Genomic DNA, 21551 nt, shown 5'->3' on the forward strand with positions numbered 1-21551 from the left:
TACAGTGGCAAGAAATGATATACCACAAAAAAAAAAAAATACACATGTTAAAAAACCTTTTGAGAAAATTAACAAGTTAAATAAAATACATTTCTTTACTGTAGTTCACTTACCATTAATTGCCCCCACCGACTCCCGTTGCCCAGCTTACTCACGAACCAATCCATGATCAGGAACCCATAAAATAAAAAACCATAAAATAATAAACATTAAACTAAAAATCAAACCAATCCATGGGTCTTCTAGTTGTAATCCATCTTTATCTTCATCTGTGTTCTTCTTTCTTCTATCTCCTTCCAGCGGGGCGGGGTCTTCTCCCCGTCTGCGGCCACGCCCTGGTCTTCTTTCTTCTCCGGAGGTCCTTCCTCCGCGGCGTCTGGCTTCAAAATGAGACGACATAGGCTTTTAAAGGCCTATGACGTCACATTTTGCGTCATGGTTCCCACGGTCCTGATTGGACCGTGAAAACCATGTGTTTTTGGCCGACAAAAAAAAAATGATGACGTCACTTAAAGGGAATGAAAGCACAGCCAATCAGAATGGCTTTGCTTCAATTGCCTTTAAGATGACGTCATGAAAAGGCACATGGCCGCCCTCACATGGTATGGTAGCCAATCAGAGTAGGGATGGAGTTCCCACGCTCTGATTGGATACCATACCATGTGAGGGCGGCCATGTGCCTTTTCATGACGTCATCTTAAAGGCAATTGAAGCAAAGCCATTCTGATTGGCTGTGCTTTCATTCCCTTTAAGTGACATCATCATTTTTTTTTGTCGGCCAAAACACATGGTTTTCACGGTCCAATCAGGACCGTGGGAACCATGACGCAAAATGTGACGTCATAGGCCTTTAAAAGCCTATGTCGTCTCATTTTGAAGCCAGACGCCGCGGAGGAAGGACCTCCGGAGAAGAAAGAAGACCAGGGCGTGGCCGCAGACGGGGAGAAGACCCCGCCCCGCCCCGCTGGAAGGAGATAGAAGAAAGAAGAACACAGATGAAGATAAAGATGGATTACAACTAGAAGACCCGTGGATTGGTTTGGATTTTTAGTTTAATGTTTATTATTTTATGGTTTTTTATTTTATGGGTTCCTGATCGTGGATTGGTTCGTGAGTAAGCTGGGCAACGGGAGTCGGTGGGGGCAAGTAATGGTAAGTGAACTACAGTAAAGAAATGTATTTTATTTAACTTGTTAATTTTTTCAAAAGGTTTTTTAACATGTGTATTTTTTTTTTTGTGGTATACAGTATCATTTCTTGCCACTGTATGTATGTATGTATATATGTCTAGAGAGATATATACATACAGTACAATACAGGGTAAGAAATTATGTTGTTTTAAAAGCTGGATTAGATGCGTTTTAAATTATTTTGTGTATGCTGCTACAGTATGCTTTATTGTGAGTTTAAAGTATTTTAAAATTAGATAGATGTACTGTATTCCTTGGTATTGTATTGTGTGTTTGAGGAAGGTCAGGGATAGGCTTGGTTTGTAAAGGTTGTATTTTTGTCGGTACTTATATTTTTTCAAAGGCTTAATTGTTCTGCTCTAGGCGTGAATTTGTTAATGGTTTTATTGTTCGGGATCTAGTGTGAATTGTTTAGGGATGTAAATAATGATTGCTAATTGAGTTTTGTTTACTTGGTTGATTAATTTGCAGAATGTATATGGTGGATAGATATTTAGGCATCATTTATATTGGAATGTAAGTTGTTTAAATGGCTTTTCAGAGGTTTAGTGATGATTTACAGTAGATTGAGAGATCAGTTATGAATATTAAAGGAAATTGATTTTAATTTAGTGTGTATGTATGGAGAAGAGTTTGGTTGTAGGACAGTGCTTTTGATAACCCTTCTACATTTATTTGTACTGTATATTGGTTTATCATGGGTGTGTATATAACGTGTGTGTGTATACACTGGCGACACAGTTTATTACACTGCGGCCAGATCCGCAAGCCGGGAGATTTCCCGGCTTGCTAGTGGCCGCCCCTCGGCATGCCGCGCGTCATAGACGCGCGGTCACGCGTCTTCGGGAGCGTGCGCCCCCTGCACGCGCGTCCAGGGGCTCCCCGAGGGAGCCCTGGTGTCCCGCGATCGCGGGACAGCGGCAGGGGGTTCCGGGGGACCCGGCGGACCCGGCAGCGGTAGGGAGAGCGCCCCGATCGGAGGGCGCTCTTCCGCTGCTTCGGCGCGCGCCCGTCACTCTCGGGCGCGCGCCAGGCTACTGCTGCGGCACAGAACGGGCAAATGCTCGAATAAACTGTGCCGCAGCAGTATAATATATATATATATATATATATATATATATATATATATATATATATATATATATATATACTGTATATATATCTCTCTCTCTCTCTCTCTCTTTCTCTCTGTCTCTCTGTATATATATATACAGTATATATATATAGTTGCATGATGAAGCCACAGTACAAATTCATGGGTGAGGGTGGGTATCGGGCCTGTGTGGCTTAACCCCTTAATCACCTTTGCGGTTATTATCTGATAAGGTGTTTAAGGGGTTAATTGATATCTGAATGTAATTGCAATGTATTGGCTTTTGATTTTTGTTTACTTGGTTGTAGAGCAGTATGCTTTTGATAACCCTTCTACATTTATTTGTACTGTATATTGGTTTATCATGGGTGTGTATATAACGTGTGTGTGTGTGTATATATATATATATATATATATATATATATATATATATATATATATATATATATATATATATATATACTGTATATATCTCTCTCTCTGTATATATATACAGTATATATATATATAGTTGCATGATGAAGCCACAGTACAAATTCATGGGTGAGGGTGGGTATCGGGCCTGTGTGGCTTAACCCCTTAATCACCTTTGCGGTTATTATCTGATAAGGTGTTTAAGGGGTTAATTGATATCTGAATGTAATTGCAATGTATTGGCTTTTGATTTTTGTTTACTTGGTTGTAGGGCAGTATGCTTTTGATAACCCTTCTACATTTATTTGTACTGTATATTGGTTTATCATGGGTGTGTATATAACGTGTGTGTGTGTATATATATATATATATATATATATATATATATATATATATATATATATATACACTGGCGACACATTTTATTCGAGCTCGGCTAGTCCCACGAATTCGGGTATACCCGGGTGTATTGAGGTTTGTGACTGTTTTCTGCCCGAGTGCATTGAGGTATTTTCCAAGCAGGGATTGAAGCATTTTATTCCCGCTGGCTGCAATACTGCACAGTATATATATATATACTGCATTACAATTCATGAATTTATGCCATCTGGTAGACACGCGAAGCATTGCAGCCTATTAAATCCTAATCATTATCATTTAACAGATCAACCGCCCGTCAGCCAGGCATGAACCCAGGCTGGGAAGGCAAACGCAACGGGGCTTGTCAGAGGTGAGGAGCGGCACATTCCAGGTATCTGCCAGGTACATACTGGGTATTTGCTCGAATAAAGTGTGTCGGTGCAGTATACTGTATATATCTCTCTCTCTGTATATATATACAGTATATATATATATAGTTGCATGATGAAGCCACAGTACAAATTCATGGGTGAAGGGTGGGTATCGTGCCTGTGTGGCTTAACCCCTTAATTACCTTTGCTGTTATTATCCGATAAGGTGTTTAAGGGGTTAATTGATATCTGAATGTACTTGCAATGTATTGCCTTGGTTTTGGCTATGTATTGTGTGGGCAAGAGAAGGAAGGCGCTGGCATCGGACACTTCGTATTGATGAGGTCAGTAGTACTTTATTTATTTGTATATGCTAGTTAATGTTTTTAATAATGGGCAATAAATCTATTATCCATATCTGGATAATAGTTATTTTGCACATTATTGTACTGTAGGTGTTGGGGGGGAGGTTGTATGTATTGAATGTATAGGCCAGGTTTATTTTTTTTACATTCAGGGTTTGATTCCGTGGTTTTGCGTGGGGCCTATGGAGACCACCTGTGGGTATCCTCGGGTATCCTAAAGGGTAGCAGGCTGGTGGTTCCATGGGTGACACATGCGGGGATGACGATGTGTGGTCCCACTTCTGTGGGGGCACCTTCGACCCGTAGTCTGCGGGCATGACGATGTGTGGTCCCACTTCTGTGGGGGCACCTCCAACCCGTAGGTGCGGGGATGATGATGTGTGGTCCCACTTCTGTGGGGGCACCGCGGACCCGTAGTGAGCACCCGTGAGTTCCCCAGACCCCCATGGAAACCACCCGAGGCCCCGCAGACACCTGTGGGTTTGACCCGGGGCTCCCAGACATCCTTGGGCCTACCGTGGGGACCCAATTGTGGCTCACGGTGACCCAAGGAGACCACCTAGGCACCATGGTGCTGGCAGGATCCACCAGCAGGCCTCCAGAACCTGTGGAATGCTGCTGGTAAACTGTAGGTCTGTCCAGGTGCCCTGCCAGCCCACCGGGGACTAGCGTAGGGCTGCGTTATGGACACTGAATGTAAAAGAATAAATCTTGTATTTATGGGGGGGCACAGGGGGTGGGTAATGTATTTAATAAATATAATGCTGTTTATTGTGGGTCATTGTACTATTTTTATTGTGGGTACTGGGGTGGGGGTGGGGTGTTTCCCCAACGGTATGTGGGTAGGCCTCCCTTGTGGGTACTGACTGGGTGGTTAGGCCTCACGGGTGGGGGGGGTTAGTGTGGGAGGGTATGTAGGCATCCCGAGTGGTGGGTGAGGGTGGGTTAACCCCTTCATGACTGTAGCGGTTAATAACCGCTATGGTGATTAAGGGGTTAGGGGACATTACTTTGTATGTTTTTATTTTTGTGTCTGTTTTGCAGAAGCGGAGGGGCCATGACCAGGATGGGGGGGGTAACGGTATGTGGGTAGGGGGTGAGGGTGGTTAGCAATGCAGGGAGGGAGATTTACTGGTAACAGAAACATCTCTCTCCCTTCAGTGTAATCTGTTTAAAGCCCCCTCCCCCCTAATGTGTGTTTCTGTAAAATCTCTCTCCCTTCAGTGTAATCTGTTTAACAGAAACATTAGGGGGGAGGGGGCTTCAAACAATGCTGTGTATAATGTATAAGGTTTTTTACAATTAGATAGATGTAATCCTTGGTATTGTAAGGGTTAGCTTTGGTTTTAAATTGTGTTTTCTGGTTGGTACTTACAGTATATATTGATTTTTGTATACTTGATTGGTTAAAATAGTTGAATTGTTTGGAAGTGTTTGTATTTACTGGTAGAGAAGCTTGCAATTATATTGTTAACATTCATTTGCAGAATGTATATGGTGCATAGATTTTATGCATCATTTATACAATGTAAATGCAATGTACTGTGTGGATTGGAATGTTATGTTTTATATTGTAAAATCAGTTAGGATTATTAAATGGATTATTATTATTGTCTGTATAGAGAAGCGTTATCTGTAGGACAGTATGATTTTGATAACCATTCTACATGTATTTGTATATTGGTTCATCATGTGTGTATATATACTGTATACAGTGTATATATATATATAAAGTATATACTGTATATGTATAGGGATTGTTATTATATATATACTGTATATATATATCCAGTATATATATACAGTATATATTTATTTCTCTTCATGTATTTATTTATTTATTTAGATTTATTTATTAATTGTGGGGCTGCTGTGTGTGTGTATTTTTTTTATTGTGGGTAGCGGGAGTGGGTGAATGGGGTATTAGCAGCTGAGTAGGGGAGTCGCTAAGGTAAAGAACGAGTGTTTATTTATACTGTATATTGTATGTGTTTTATTGATACTGTACATGTGCAGAGGGTCTCCAGAGCAGAAGCGCACAGGTTTCAGGTCTGGGGACCCCCTGCCCCCCGAGATACAGGCCCCTTTAGGGGGTGCCGGTATCCCTCTGCTCTGCATGGTTTACAGGCCGCGATCACGTGATCGGGCCCTTTAAACCAAGCAGAGGGATACCGGCACCCCCTAAAGGGGCCTGTATCTTGGGGGGCAGGGGGTCCCCAGACCTGAAACCAACGCGATTCAGCTCCGGAGACCCCCTGCACATGTACACTATCAATAAAAATTAATTTCAAATGTATTTATTGTCATTTATTTATTTAGATTTATTTATTTATTTTTTGGCGGCTGCTGTGTGTGTGTATTTTTTTTATTGTGGGTAGCGGGGGTGGGTGAATGGGGTATTAGCCCCAACGGTGCTTGTTTAGGGCTTGCGGGGGGTAGCGGGAGGGCTTAACCCCTTCATGACCGTAGCGGTATAAACTGCTACGGTCGTGAAGGGGTTAAGTGCACCCGCAACCCCCCCGCAAGTCCTAAACTCACACCAAGGGCCAAATACCCCCCTCACCCATCCCCACTACACACAATAAAGCGGGCACGGTGGGTTAACCCCTTCATTGCCTTAGCGTCTATCCGCTATGGTAATGACGCAGCATTTCTGTATTTTTAATAATATTTAGCAGGAGCAGGGGGGGTGCCTGAGCATTAATTTCTGGCTCAGGGAACCCCCTGCTCACTGTACAATATTATTAAAATACAGAAATGATGCTTCTTTACCATAGCGCATAGCCGCTAAGTAAAGAACGAGTGTTTATTTATACTGTATATTGTATGTGTTTTATTGATACTGTACATGTGCAGAGGGTCTCCAGAGCAGAAGCGCACAGGTTTCAGGTCTGGGGACCCCCTGCCCCCCGAGATACAGGCCCCTTTAGGGGGTGCCGGTATCCCTCTGCTTGGTTTAAAGGGCCCGATCACGTGATCGCGGCCTGTAAACCATGCAGAGCAGAGGGATACCGGCACCCCCTAAAGGGGCCTGTATCTCGGGGGGCAGGGGGTCCCCAGACCTGAAACCAACGCGATTCAGCTCCGGAGACCCCCTGCACATGTACACTATCAATAAAAATGTGTTTCAAATGTATTTATTGTCATTTATTTATTTATTTATTTAGATTTATTTATTTATTTTTTGGCGGCTGCTGTGTGTGTGTATTTTTTTTATTGTGGGTAGCGGGGGTGGGTGAATGGGGTATTAGCCCCAACGATGGTTGTTTAGGGCTTGCGGGGGGGGGGGTTGCGGGAGGGCTTAACCCCTTCATGACCGTAGCGGTATTAACTGCTACGGTCGTGAAGGGGTTAAGTGCACCCGCAAACCCCCCCCCCCCGCAAGTCCTAAACTCACACCAAGGGCCAAATACCCCCCCTCACCCATCCCCACTACACACAATAAAGCGGGCAACTGCAACTGCAAGCCCACACATTACTGATTCGGCGCTTTACAAGTCATGAGTTTATACCATCTGGTGGACACGCAAAGCATTGCAGCCTAGTAAATCCTTCTCATTATCATTTAACAGATCAGGCCCCCGTCAGCCAGGCATGAACCGTGGCTGGGAAGGCAAACGCAACGAATCATGCAAGAGGTGAGCAGCGGCGGATTCCAGGTATCTGCCAGGTACAAACTGGGCATTTGCTCGAATAAAGTGTGTCAGTGCAGTAGAAGCCATAGTTCAGTGGCCTGTTCCAAAAACCAAGAAACAGGTCATGGCATTTTTGGGCACCGCAGGGTACTATAGGAAGTTTGTCCCACAGTACAGCGCCGTGGCCAAACCCCTGACTGATTTGACTAAGAAGCAACTGCCTGTGCTTATTACCTGGACTCCTGCCTGTGAAACTGCTTTCTAGGCACTGAAAACTGCGCTTGCTGGGGCCCCCATACTAGCTGCCCCAGACTATACCAAACATTTCCTCATACAGACTGGTGCCTCAGACTATGGCATTGGGGCTGTGTTGAGCCAAGTGGGGGACGACAGTAAAGAGCACCCTGTGGTTTACCTCAGCCGAAAACTACTCCTCAGAGAGGTGGCCTATGCCACCATTGAGAAAGAGTGCTTGGCCATTGTGTGGGCACTCAAAAAACTCCAGCCCTATGTGTATGGAAGGGCTTTCACGGTCCTCATAGACCACAACCCCCTGAGTTGGCTGCAGAGGGCATCAGGGGAGAATGCCAAGTTGCTAAGGTGGAGCTTGGCCTTGCAAGAGTTTGAGTTTACTATTCAGCACAACAAGGGTAGTGAAAACAGCAATGCTGATGGACTTTCACATCAGGACTATCCCTCTGAGACTGAGTTCGTTAATGGTGCCAACAGTGCCCCACTCCCCGTTAGGGCCAGTGGGCCACAGGTCACCCATTAAGAAGGGGAGGTGTAGAGGGAGAAAGGGGGTGGCCCGGTATTAAAAGGGTTGCACCCCATATGGCCATCCCCTGACCTCACCAGAGAGACAAGGGGTTAACTGGACTGTGGTCCAGGGATGTGGTTTGCACCTTGTTATATCTTGAAAATGTATGTTCCCCTGTTCCCATGTTTCATTATAAGCCTGTATTTTAATGTTTTAAAGTGCATTTCTCTATCTCCAGTTCTGGAGGTCACAGAGAGTTGATATTTGGCCAATATGTGGAGTCACTGTAGGCATTAAAAACTAGCAAAGGTCGACCCACTGAGCCCACCAGAATGGAACTTATTAATATGTGTAGATATTAAAGTGTATATGTATTGTATTTTGGTTCTGTTCTGAAAATGCAGACGCCGTCTGCTAGGCTAATGGGTCATGAAGTGCAGTCGGCTGATTAGCCTAAGCACGGTGATCAAAAAGTTAACTGCCCTGATTGTTTTCCCAAAGTCTAGAGATTAAGTATTAATCAACAAACTCTGCCAGTCTAATTGTTACCTGAGGGTGGAGAATCATCAAACTGGAGTGGTTTGTAGTGTTATGTCTACACCTTCAAACAATGCAGATACTTCATTTAGTAAACTGGTCGTCGCCCCTGATTTAATTATGGGGCTACCCATAGAGTTCCAGTACACATGAGCTAATTAGCTGGAGGGCATGGGTTAGCCTGTGTCTCCACGTTAGGGAGTGGATACAGATAATTGTTCACCAATCGTCTGTATTCAATGTTAAGAATAGGGTTACACAGGTATATAAACTGTGCCAACCCTACAGTTTTGTGTTGTGCTTCTGATTCCACCTGGAATGTCACTGGATTGATGGAGAATTGCTAGCGGATACTTCTCCATTCCACAACCCTAAGTAAGTGTTACCTTCTTGTCTGTTAATTGTACTATATTGCTGTGTTCACCTTATTTAAGGAATAAATATCTCTTATTATATCTAAGCCTCGTTCAGTTCAACCCAGATATTTGGTGTTCATTATACCTTGTCATAAGCTACCGTGACACTCTCTCTCTGGCTAGCTCCCAGGACGGAGCTCTTTCTATCTCTCCAACTCCTTGGACAGACCCGCTCCAGAGCCGGGTGAGAACAGACAGACTGTCACTTACAGGAACTGGCTGCTAAATAGTCTCGGTCCCACCTCCCATGATGTCAGCAAGACCTCCCCTCTGCTCACTCCTGCAGCAGAGTCCAAGGCCTGCATCTATCATGCAAGGTAGGGCATGAATGGGGAAAACCCATGATTACTACTGGTGCCTGATCTTAACAGGACTTACCACAGTAGGAGGAAGATAGGTATAGTCCATGCTGTTTACAGGGGGCTACATTAGATTTGTTTAAATTAGAAAAGAGACATTTGAGTGGGGTTATGATAACTATGAGATGGGGGAGTGTACCTGAGACAGGTACTAAAGGTCCCTTATATTGGCGCACAGCAGACCCTTATAATATACTATGGTCAGGGGTGAATGAATATGTACAAAGCACAAGAAAAATAAAAAAAGTTTATTAAATATTTTACAATGTTGTGTGGTGTAATTCACTTGGATAAAAATAGACTGGATAAGTCTATACTACTACTGGGTATCCCTAGTCGGTGCCAGTGTGGGATAGTGATCTCATGTCAAATGGCTCAAAATAGGAAGTTTTTGAGACAGAGTGTTAAAGATCAATGCATACAAATGTTTACTGATATTCAGCCAAATCTTGATTGTATGGTAGCTGCCTGCACTGATGTAATGTGCTGATATGCAAAGGCTAAAATCCACAGCTAAACAGCACCAAAGTGACTACCTATGTCTGGGCTGAGCATATAGTTCTCAGCCGTGCTGTCTCGTGTGGTGAGAGAATCCTACTGCGCGTGTGTCACGTGGATGTTGTCGGAAAAATCGTGAGGGCAGATGAGATTCATGCGTATGTGAGGCTAGGTAGGTGAATTATAATTGCTATACCCTGCTTTGAGTATAGGTATCTCTAGAGTTCATAAGAGATGTGTAGCTGTATGGTCAATGCTGTATATCTCCAGAACTGAAAGACAGATAGCCTAGCACTGTTGTACTTATGGGTAAAAGACTCTCTTACTGCGCATGTGTCGCAATGTTCCGGTGAAGCTAAGGTAATGCCTTGCGCTGATAGGGCACGTTAGAAGAATTTGGCATTGAAAAACGGGACAGGTTTTTTCCTATAGTAATTGTAGAGTCACCCTGTATACAATTATATATATATAATTGCTATACCCTGCTTTGAGTATAGGTATCTCTAGAGTTCATAAGAGATGTGTAGCTGTATGGTCAATGCTGTATATCTCCAGAACTGAAAGACAGATAGCCTAGCACTGTTGTGCTTATGGGTAAGAGACTCTCTTACTGCGCATGTGTCGCAATGTTCCGGTGCAGCTAAGGTAATGCCTTGCGCTGATAGGGCACGTTAGAAGAATTTGGCATTGAAAAACGGGACAGGTTTTTTCTTATAGTAATTGTAGAGTCACCCTGTATATCAGATGGAAGGTCCAGCTGGTGTAAGTATCATGATTCTATTAGGTCAAATCACCATACAGAGATGTGGTCTTATACAGGTATACGTGCATCCTGTCTCTGCTACAGTTCTGATATGGATCGAAGTGTCACCATGCACCCTGTTTGTGTGCTAATATTGATCTCTGAGACCCTTTGTAACTGAGGGAATCATTGCCAGCTCGCATATGTTATATATAGTTTGTGTGTGAGCACAGGGAGCACTGTCAAAGTTGTATCAGTGCAGGACACCTCTTTAAGTGGGTGTATCAAGGAGTGCACGATCTAAATATCAAGTAAAGATGCCATGAGAAGCACTAAAGGTTTAAGCAGTACTGTTAGGTAATACATAAGTAGTAGTGTGTCGGCAAAGTCTTTGCCGACACACTACTACTTATGTATTACCTAACAGTACTGCTTAAACCTTTAGTGCTTCTCATGGCATCTTTACTTGATATTTAGATCGTGCACTCCTTGATACACCCACTTAAAGAGGTGTCCTGCACTGATACAACTTTGACAGTGCTCCCTGTGCTCACACACAAACTATATATAACATATGCGAGCTGGCAATGATTCCCTCAGTTACAAAGGGTCTCAGAGATCAATATTAGCACACAAACAGGGTGCATGGTGACACTTCGATCCATATCAGAACTGTAGCAGAGACAGGATGCACGTATACCTGTATAAGACCACATCTCTGTATGGTGATTTGACCTAATAGAATCATGATACTTACACCAGCTGGACCTTCCATCTGATATACAGGGTGACTCTACAATTACTATAAGAAAAAACCTGTCCCGTTTTTCAATGCCAAATTCTTCTAACGTGCCCTATCAGCGCAAGGCATTACCTTAGCTGCACCGGAACATTGCGACACATGCGCAGTAAGAGAGTCTCTTACCCATAAGCACAACAGTGCTAGGCTATCTGTCTTTCAGTTCTGGAGATATACAGCATTGACCATACAGCTACACATCTCTTATGAACTCTAGAGATACCTATACTCAAAGCAGGGTATAGCAATTATATATATATAATTGTATACAGGGTGACTCTACAATTACTATAGGAAAAAACCTGTCCCGTTTTTCAATGCCAAATTCTTCTAACGTGCCCTATCAGCGCAAGGCATTACCTTAGCTGCACCGGAACATTGCGACACATGCGCAGTAAGAGAGTCTTTTACCCATAAGTACAACAGTGCTAGGCTATCTGTCTTTCAGTTCTGGAGATATACAGCATTGACCATACAGCTACACATCTCTTATGAACTCTAGAGATACCTATACTCAAAGCAGGGTATAGCAATTATAATTCACCTACCTAGCCTCACATACGCATGAATCTCATCTGCCCTCACGATTTTTCCGACAACATCCACGTGACACACGCGCAGTAGGATTCTCTCACCACACGAGACAGCACGGCTGAGAACTATATGCTCAGCCCAGACATAGGTAGTCACTTTGGTGCTGTTTAGCTGTGGATTTTAGCCTTTGCATATCAGCACATTACATCAGTGCAGGCAGCTACCATACAATCAAGATTTGGCTGAATATCAGTAAACATTTGTATGCATTGATCTTTAACACTCTGTCTCAAAAACTTCCTATTTTGAGCCATTTGACATGAGATCACTATCCCACACTGGCACCGACTAGGGATACCCAGTAGTAGTATAGACTTATCCAGTCTATTTTTATCCAAGTGAATTACACCACACAACATTGTAAAATATTTAATAAACTTTTTTTATTTTTCTTGTGCTTTGTACATATTCATTCACCCCTGACCATAGTATATTATAAGGGTCTGCTGTGCGCCAATATAAGGGACCTTTTGTACCTGTCTCAGGTACACTCCCCCATCTCTATCACTACACTCCCTTGGCAGCACGCTACTCCATCTAGGGGTTTGAGCGAGGTCTCTCTCCATAGTACTCCGGGTTATGATAACTACTTAGAAAGTTATTCACGGTCAAGGAACTTTCAAGGAAAGTTTCATTCCAAGGACAGCACAAATGACAAGCAGTGGAAGGGGACTAGGGCGCTCCTAAAGGCTCACTCAGAATACTAGAATATATCTGATCTAAAGTTGGGGCACACAATAAACCAATAAAACAATGAAATATAAATAAAATAATATAATAAAATATAAAATAATAATACTGGCCCGTGAAGGAATATGCAGCTCTACCCGAAAAGGTTCGTCCCAGCGATCCTCAGAGTGTATTGGAAAAGAGAGAGGGGGAGCGCAAAACAAAGGAAAGGAAAAGAAACAATAAAGGATAACTAAATTAATAAAACCACAATAACAGTTGGTACACAGACCAATAAGCCAAAACAACCGCCCTCCCCAGACAGGGGAAAGGCCAGAAGTGATGGGGAAATAACACCAAGACTGAAAAATGTATATATATATATATATATATATATATATATATATATATATATATATATATATATATATATATATAATGAAGACTCACACGGCCATGTGTGAATCTGTGCCGCATTATCACAGATATACTGGCATCACATCCCTCTGGTGGGGCTGTGTTCTGCGATGCTGGGAGTGAACTCCTCTGGATGCACCCGGTGGTAACAGGATGAGAAGTGCCCAGATGTGGTAGTTAAAAATCACCTATGGACTACTTAAGATGCCCTGCCAGTTGTGAACGTTGCTGAACCTGACGAAGTATCCTTTGATATGAAACGCGTTGTTCGGGCAACGTTCACTAGTTTGGCTCCTGCTGGCCACCGTAGAGCGACGTCATCACCACTCTTCAGCCCTGCGGACCAGACGCGGTCTCCAGAGTTGTTTCTGAGTGAGGCACAGCCCGGACCAGATCAGGAGCATTGCTGTTTCCTATTTGTGAGTGTTTTGTTGTCTATTCTTGCCATTTTGATTAAAGTTGATTTTTAACTACCACATCTGGGCACTTTCTCATCCTGTTACCACCGGGTGCATCCGGAGGAGTTCACTCCCAGCATCGCAGAACACAGCCCCACCAGAGAGATGTGATGCCAGTACATCTGTGATAAAGATACCATGTGCGGCACAGATTCACACATGGCCATGTGAGTCTTCATTATACATATATACATTTTTCATTCTTGGCGTTATTTCCCCATCACTTCTGGCCTTTCCCCTGTCTGGGGAGGACGGTTGTTTTGGCTTATTGGTCTGTGTACCAACTGTTATTGTGGTTTTATTTTTTTATTTATCCTTTATTGTTTCTTTTCCTTTCCTTTGTTTTGCGCTCCCCCTGTCTCTCTTCCAATACAAATGACAAGCAGTCATTCCTTGGGATTGGAGGAAAGGAGATTTAACCAGCAGAAAGGAAAATGGTTATTTACAGAAATGGCAGTTTAATTGTGGAATACCACCCATGAAGACTTGTGATGCTAGACACAATAGATATCTTTAAGAGAAGGGTTCACATGTGTTTTTTTTTTAGAAACAAAAGGTATACAGGGATATACTAAATGCATAAACACAAATATGTTGGTCCAGAGAGACATTTTGGTTGCCTTCCTCTGGATTAATATGACTATAAACAGTGGTCGACAAATCACCCAAAAATCTACTCGCCAGACCAAAAAAATCTACTTGCCACCTAGCCCTGCCTCTCGTCCCACACCACTTTAAATAATACGTAATAAATTCCTAATAAGAATTGTGTGTGTGTGTGACTAGTCTGGGTGGGTTACTGGGTAGGTGACTGACTGACTGGGTGGGTGACTGACTGACTGGGTGGGTGACTGGTTGGGGGCTTCAGGGGAGTGAGAGGTATGTGTCTGCTCCCTAACAGCTCCCCGAGAGGGAGGGTTTTGTGCGGAGGTCAGGTAGCTCCTTTATGACAATGGCTGCACTTACATTCCTTCGAGATCCCCGGCAGCGCTCTCCACTAGCCTTCCCCTCCTCCGGATCAGGTGCGCTTCCTCGGGGCTCACGTGATCCGGGACACAAACAATAGTGACTCCGGGGAAGAGGCAGGTCCGCGAGCACCGGCAACCCCAGCAGCTCCATCAGCCGCAGCACAGGCGGAGTGGTTGCACCGCCTCCCCCGCACCGGCAGTGCTCTCCAATAGCCTCCCTCTCCTCCGGATCAGGTCCCGCCAGCCGGCGCAGTTCCTTGGGGCTCACGTGACTCAGATCAGCAACAAGCGGGACTCTAGGGAAGAGGCAGGTATGTGAGCACCGGCAGACGCAGCACAGGCGGAGTGGTTGCACCGCCTCCCCCGCACCCAGGTTGGACAGTCGCCTCGGGGCACCTTGCTCACGGGTCTGCATCGGCCATTTTGTAGCCTCGCAGATCCAAGCCCGCCTCCAGCTACACCTCCCGGCATTTGTCGAAGACTGACTATAAATATACAGTAGGATGAGTATCAACTAAATTTATTTAGTATGACCACTCCCAGTAGAAGGCTCTTGGCCGAAACGCGTAGGAGCAGGTCTAGTAGGCAGGATCCCCTGGTCTGTCCCCCCCTTGGGACACGTCATCGTGCTCTGAGCTTTGCTCCTTGTCTCCTCCTTCCATTTTGCTGTGTACCTGACAATAGGTGATGTATCACAACTTGTTGCTGTAGGCTAAGGTGTGCTCCCTTGGCTTTATATTGTGTGTCTCTCTCTAATCTCTCTTGCAACTGTGTCACTTTAGACATACCCTAGACTTATGGGGATATAAGTGTGTTGTTATTTTGTGATTTGACCACGTAGCCATAGCCACCGTTGTTTGGCCTGTTGTCAGCTTAACTGTGTTAACCTTGTCAGGTACCTTAGAGTACTATCTTTGTCAATTTTGGCATTGGTTTTGTTCCCATTGGGATATACCTGTTGGAGGATTTGTCAAGTTTTGCTACGTACAGGGGATCCATGCCCTATTTTAACTTTCTGTGCTTTGTTTTTAACCATTGTTCTGTGACAACCATCCAATAAAGATTATGTGATTTTGTACTCCCAGGCATACTAGAGTGCTTTTTGTTCAGGGCTCTTTCTCTCTCTCACTAAATTTATTATGGGTTGAACTTAAAGCTGCAGTTCAAGCTGCCAAATATATATATTTTTCCCATTCAATATGTGCATCAATACAATCTGCACACTGACAATTGATTAGCTAAGCTGCAGATCGATCCATTCACCTGTAATCGACTGTAATAGATTGCTTGTTCAGGGTTATTTAATTCAGTTCTTGCACAACATTTTGGGCAATGTAGTTCCTAGAATATGATTGACTGGACAGTTAATAGATTTAATTGGTTAACTGCTAGAGAGAGGGCAGTGCTCAAGAGCCAGAGCCTATCGGAAGGGGGGTGTCACTTTGGAAATGCTTCGTACATTAGAAACATTAAAAATGTCTTTAAAACATTCTTTTTTTTTTAAATGCTACAAGTAGTTTCTCACTGATTTATTGAAAAAAAAAACACATGTAGGATATTGCTTGAACTGCTGCTTTTAATGAACATACTGTATGTCTTTTTTTTTTTAACTTTATCTACTACTGTATGTACAGTAACTGTGTATGAAAATGTGAACACACAACCTATCAATATATCAATCAATATATAATCATTCAATTTCAATATTAACCCACAATTTTGCACCACGTTATTGGATGTGGTAATAAATAGAATTAATCCTTTCATAAATCAAAGGTGGTCTACAATCCACACTGAATCAAGTAAACACAACATTAATTTCAAGTTTATTTTTGAGGCTAATGCATATAAGACAATTTCAGTAATATTATATTGATTAAATGTTAATTGATTTCAACTTTGCATGAAAGAGTTAATTCCTTTGAATCAAAAATAAGTATTCTGAACTAAAGATTGAGTCATCTGATCACAATACATTGCATTTGCATTCGCTGTAAATATCTTTTGTTATAGTTCCGCACATTTGACCCCTGCAAGCAACTTTGGTGTAGTCATCCTGATAACCCATACTTCTGTAAAACAAAAAAGGGACCTCCATTAGATGGGACAATGTGTTCTCTTGGAAAGGTATGTTGAATGGAGCATTTAGAATGTTTATTTATTTATTTATTTATATATATATATATATATATATATATATATATATATATATATAGCAACTGTACATTTTACTGTATGTTCATTTGCATGTCTTAGACAGGTCTGCAACCCTGTCTCTCCCCATTATCGCCCAGCACACAGCGTTTCCACTGCAGCAAGGGATTCTGGGAAATGACATGCAAATGAGCACACAGTGCCACCTTGCTGCAGTGGAAACGCTGTGTGCTGGGCGATAATGGGGAGAGACAGGGTTGCAGACCTGTCTAAGACATGCAAATGAACATACATTAATATTTACAGTTGCTTTATGCTTTACTGCGGAGGGTTTTTGTCACTTTTTTTTACCCACCATAACCTTAATAATTGTGGTATATATATATATAAAGCACATAAAAATATATGTGAAAGTACAAAATGGATTTTATTAGCAATACAAAACACAAAAATAATATTAAAATATACCTAAACACATACTAAATGAACACTGCTGAACCAAAGAATACACAATAAAAATGTAGAGACCCAAAATATGTAACATGCAAAATACATAGGTATGATAATGCAAATCCAGGGGAAAATAATTTCCCCTGGAAATGCAATGGAGATCGGCCGATCAGCAACACATGATAATACATATGACTGAAAAAAAAACAATATCTACACAAACCCAAGTAAACACAGAAAGACAGAAAATAAATGTCTAAAATATGCAGAGGTGGGGTCCCCTCAAAGACTAAAATGGAACCAATGAGTCAGCAGAGAAAACAAGGGAGAAAAACATGAGAAAATAACTCCCTAATGTCACAGCTAGGTGTAACTGATATAAGCTGTGGCAGACAAAAATGATAGTGTCCCAAAGGCTACCTTCAGGAGTATTTATACCACTCACTTTCCTGTGTCCCACCGCTGCACCGTGCTGACCATCTCCTTGTTTGGAGCTTTACTGCTGATGCTGTTTTGTCCGGTCTCTGTTACTGCTGTATGATTGCTGCTTGATGCTAACAGTGAGCGGGATGCCGGGGGCTTGCATTGCCTCTTACTTACCTCTGTCTTGGACTCCCCTTCTCCTCTGAATGTCTGGTGTAGCGTCATAGCAAGTATCTGGACATTTCCTTGCTTCACGGTAGCTTTTTGCTAATTTTGTATTGCTAATAAAATCCATTTTGTACTTTCACATATTTTTTGTGTGCTTCAACAAACCCTCTTTTTCTTTTTGTGTTCGTATATCATATTGGGTTGTTAGCACCGCCAGAGGGTAAATTTAACCCCTACATCTGGCCTAGTGATTTATTTTGATCTATGGGGGATGGTTTTGATTGCGGCACCAACTCTGTGTGTTTTTATATATATGTATATATGTACATATGTAATATATATATATATATATATATATATATATATATATATATATATATATATATATATATATATATATATATATAGCAAAAAATATCCGTGTTAGTCCAGTTGCGATAGTGCAGAATAAATGAGTTCTTCAGTATTAGGTGATACCTTTTTTTATTGTACTAACAATTTGTCATAGGACAAACGTTTGAGAGTTCTACTCTCTTCTTCAGGTCTAGCAATACTGATATACACAGGAATTTATGGCTAAAACAGTGTAGAGAGAAAAAAACCAGATGTGTACTGTAGATAAGGTAGGGTGTTAAAAGTGTTTGAAGCCAGGGGAGGGGGACAAGGAAAGGTGTGGGGGGGGGGGGGGAGGGATGCTGTGGGGTGGGGGGGGTAAAACACACACAAAGAGTAGCGCTAAATACTTAGTGATTAAAGTGATAAATTTGACAAATTATGTGAATAAATGTTAATAAAGATGATTAAATAACTTATTAACTGTGATGATATTACTAATTAATCTAAATAAATAAACATATTTTCTATAGTGCCAAATCGTGATATTGCAATAGATATTAATATAAAACACACACACACACACACACACACACACACACACACACACACACACACACACACACACACACACACACACACACACACACACACACACACACACACACACACACACACACACACACACATATAGGCAATACGATACCGTGTATGAGATGAATTCCAAGAGGCAGCACTCCAATGGATGGTCAAAAAAGCTTTGTATTGTTAAGACATCATAACCAACGTTTCGGTCCTACATGCGGGACCTTTCTCGAGGTCTCGAGGTGTATCGTATTGCCTAGTTATTCTCTACAGGATTTGCGCCCATCATCTTGATTTACCTGACGGAGTGCCTATTGTTCTCGTATATATATATATATATATATATAGTCCAATTGATCAAACTTGATACAGTTTCCAAGAAGTCCAGAGAAGGAAACCCAGCAATGAGATCCTAGGAGTATAATGCCGGTCCAATACAAGTGGTGTAGCCTCCCACTGATGAACCTATAGATAAAAAACAAAAAGAAGTGCAAACTCCATAGCGCGTGACTGTATAAAAAATATGGCAAATTTATTAAAACAATGATCCCAAGAAAATGCACTTACAGGATCCTTTAAAAACACATGTATGGGAGAGAAATCTCTGTGGGAGTCAAACAGCATGGACGGAGAGATCCACAGTGGGGGTATTGCACCTGGACTATGGAGTTTGCGCTTCTTTTTGTTTTTTTTATATATGTATATACAGGGATCGACAAATTAGTAGCTGACAGGGGAGGGCTGGCAAACCCCCCTTGAACCCCCCCCCCCAAAAAAGTAATTCCCTCATCCCCTACGGGCTCTGGCATCGTGGTGCTGTGATCTCCATTTTCTCCCCTGCAAATTGTAATGTTTCCCCTGCAGATCCTGAAAAAATGACGCTGCGTTGCCATGGCAACGTGACGCAGTGACATCATGAGGAACCACATTGCATGACGCCGTAATGTCCCGATGCCATGGCAACACAGGTGCAACTGCGGGTTCTGTGCCGCTGTCCGAGGAAAGTCCATGGCCATCTGCAAACACTGCACTAGATAGTCCACAGCAGGCTGTAATGGACCATTGGATTAACACAGTGGGGTCCCTCTGTTTTAATGGGACTCGCGGTGTGTGAATCCTACCGGGTTCCACTTGTCTGTAAGAGATGCGTAATAAGAGATATACTGAGCCAGTCACTCTACCTGCGTGCCTCTAACAGGCGATTGCAGGGTTTTTATTTTTATAACAAGTGTAGCCTTGTGTTGTTTGGGCTATAGGTTTGCCCTCCTCCTGGCGATAATCCCTGTCTATGGGCAGGTGTGCCAGGAGTCATCATGGGTTTGCCCCACTTCAGGCAGTACACTGAGGCAGTGAAGGCAGGTCACCAGAATCTGTGTCCAATCAAGAGACACAGGGGCAGTGCCTGTTGGAGCTACTTAGGGTATTGCCACTTTCTATTTAGTGTGTCTAGAGTCTGTCTTTGGAGTGGAGAGGACAAGGGTGACACAGACCAGCCTGCCAGGATTGTCAGGCTTGAGGTCTCCCTCCGGGGAGGGAGAGTGTGCAAACCATGCCTCCTACCCTGCTTAGGGGGTAGGGGAATAGCTAGACCCACTCTTGGTGCCCTAGGCCAGGAGTGGTGTCAGGGACATCCTAAAGGAAGACAGCCTGCTGTGTAACTGTCTGCTGAGAGAGAGAAGAAACAATAAAGAGCTTACACTTTTGTACAAAGTCCTGCCCGAGAGTGAAGAGTATCAGGAGGAGGGGAAGGAGAATTCTCTTGTGGGTACTTCACTCCATACAGCTGGGGCTGCAGGAGATGGAGGCACTGCACTAGTAGAGAAGACAGAGGCACAACCCCAGAAGCCTGTCCTGTTCTCCCCCATGTTATCGCGGGTGACTCAGGGCCCCCTGTTGCCAGTAGGTAGGCGCCACACAGAGACATGTAGCCTGAGCCTTAGACTCCCTAGGAGACCCTATCTGTGATTGGGTGGGGGTAGGAGGGTTACATTTGGAGGCACTGCTGAGATAATCAGGACAGATTTTCAGCAAAGCAAAACAGATAGAGATATATTTTCTTCCAGAGCAAGTGCTGAAGAGGGAAGGGCATCAGATACTAGTCAGGAGAGAACGTCCACTCACAAAGTACACCCTAGGTGCCCTAAGAGGGTGATGTAGATCAGGGTACAAGGCTATAGCTGTCCTAGTCACCTTGAGGCAGATAGTTGTAGGATGCCTAGGGGGTAGCCTGGTTTACTTGGGACAGGAACTTCTGTATAGGATCTGCACTATGAGTGGCCAAAAGTAGGTTGACGCCAAGAACTACAGGGAAGCCCGAGTACACTAGCCAGTAACCAGAATATACACCGCAGAGTACTTGTATTGGTCTGCAATTGTTTGCAGTATGCACATAAGAGAGCGTTTTGCCTAGCCTGGGGTATGCCATGAGTTTTATCACTGGTTAGATCTAAAGTTGAGTGTAGTATGTACTTAGGAACGAGTTGCACTTCAGACAGTGAGCGTAGCACTACTGTAAGCCTAGTGGGTTCAGCAAAGATGGCGGCTGTAGGTACATGTGCCCTGTGGGGCATTGAGGGGCTTAAAATGGTGGCTGCTATGCCAGATGGTGCACCGCGTGGTGCACAGCGTCCAAAATGGCAGCTTCCGCCAAGCCTAGATCGCACACGTGCTGCATGCAAGCAGGCTCTGCGAGAAATGTTTGCAGAGATGTGCAAGGGTCTGCTGCCAAAACCAGAACCCCACCTAAAGGAGGGAAGTGGCGTGAAAGCCGTGGCCGGGCCCCCTGTGCTGTGA

The 21551-nt window shown here is 43.3% G+C and overlaps 1 protein-coding gene across 5 annotated transcripts in view; it reads left to right on the forward strand.

Annotated features, from left to right (window-relative positions):
* The window catches only part of LOC142495769 (A disintegrin and metalloproteinase with thrombospondin motifs 2-like), a 1094144-nt gene that overhangs the window by 602228 nt on the left and 470365 nt on the right, over positions 1 to 21551 (forward strand). For 4 of the 5 annotated variants that reach the window (XM_075601705.1, XM_075601706.1, XM_075601709.1 and 1 more), the window contains one exon: positions 16659 to 16772. The exons of the other annotated variant lie outside the window; for it this stretch is intronic. In XM_075601705.1, coding sequence (XP_075457820.1) covers positions 16659 to 16772 — 114 coding nt within the window. The remainder of the gene's footprint in view (positions 1 to 16658; positions 16773 to 21551) is intronic. 5 annotated transcript variants of the gene reach the window in all.

This window comes from Ascaphus truei, chromosome 5 (genome assembly GCF_040206685.1).
Source record: "Ascaphus truei isolate aAscTru1 chromosome 5, aAscTru1.hap1, whole genome shotgun sequence".
Classification (NCBI taxonomy): Eukaryota; Metazoa; Chordata; class Amphibia; order Anura; family Ascaphidae; genus Ascaphus; species Ascaphus truei.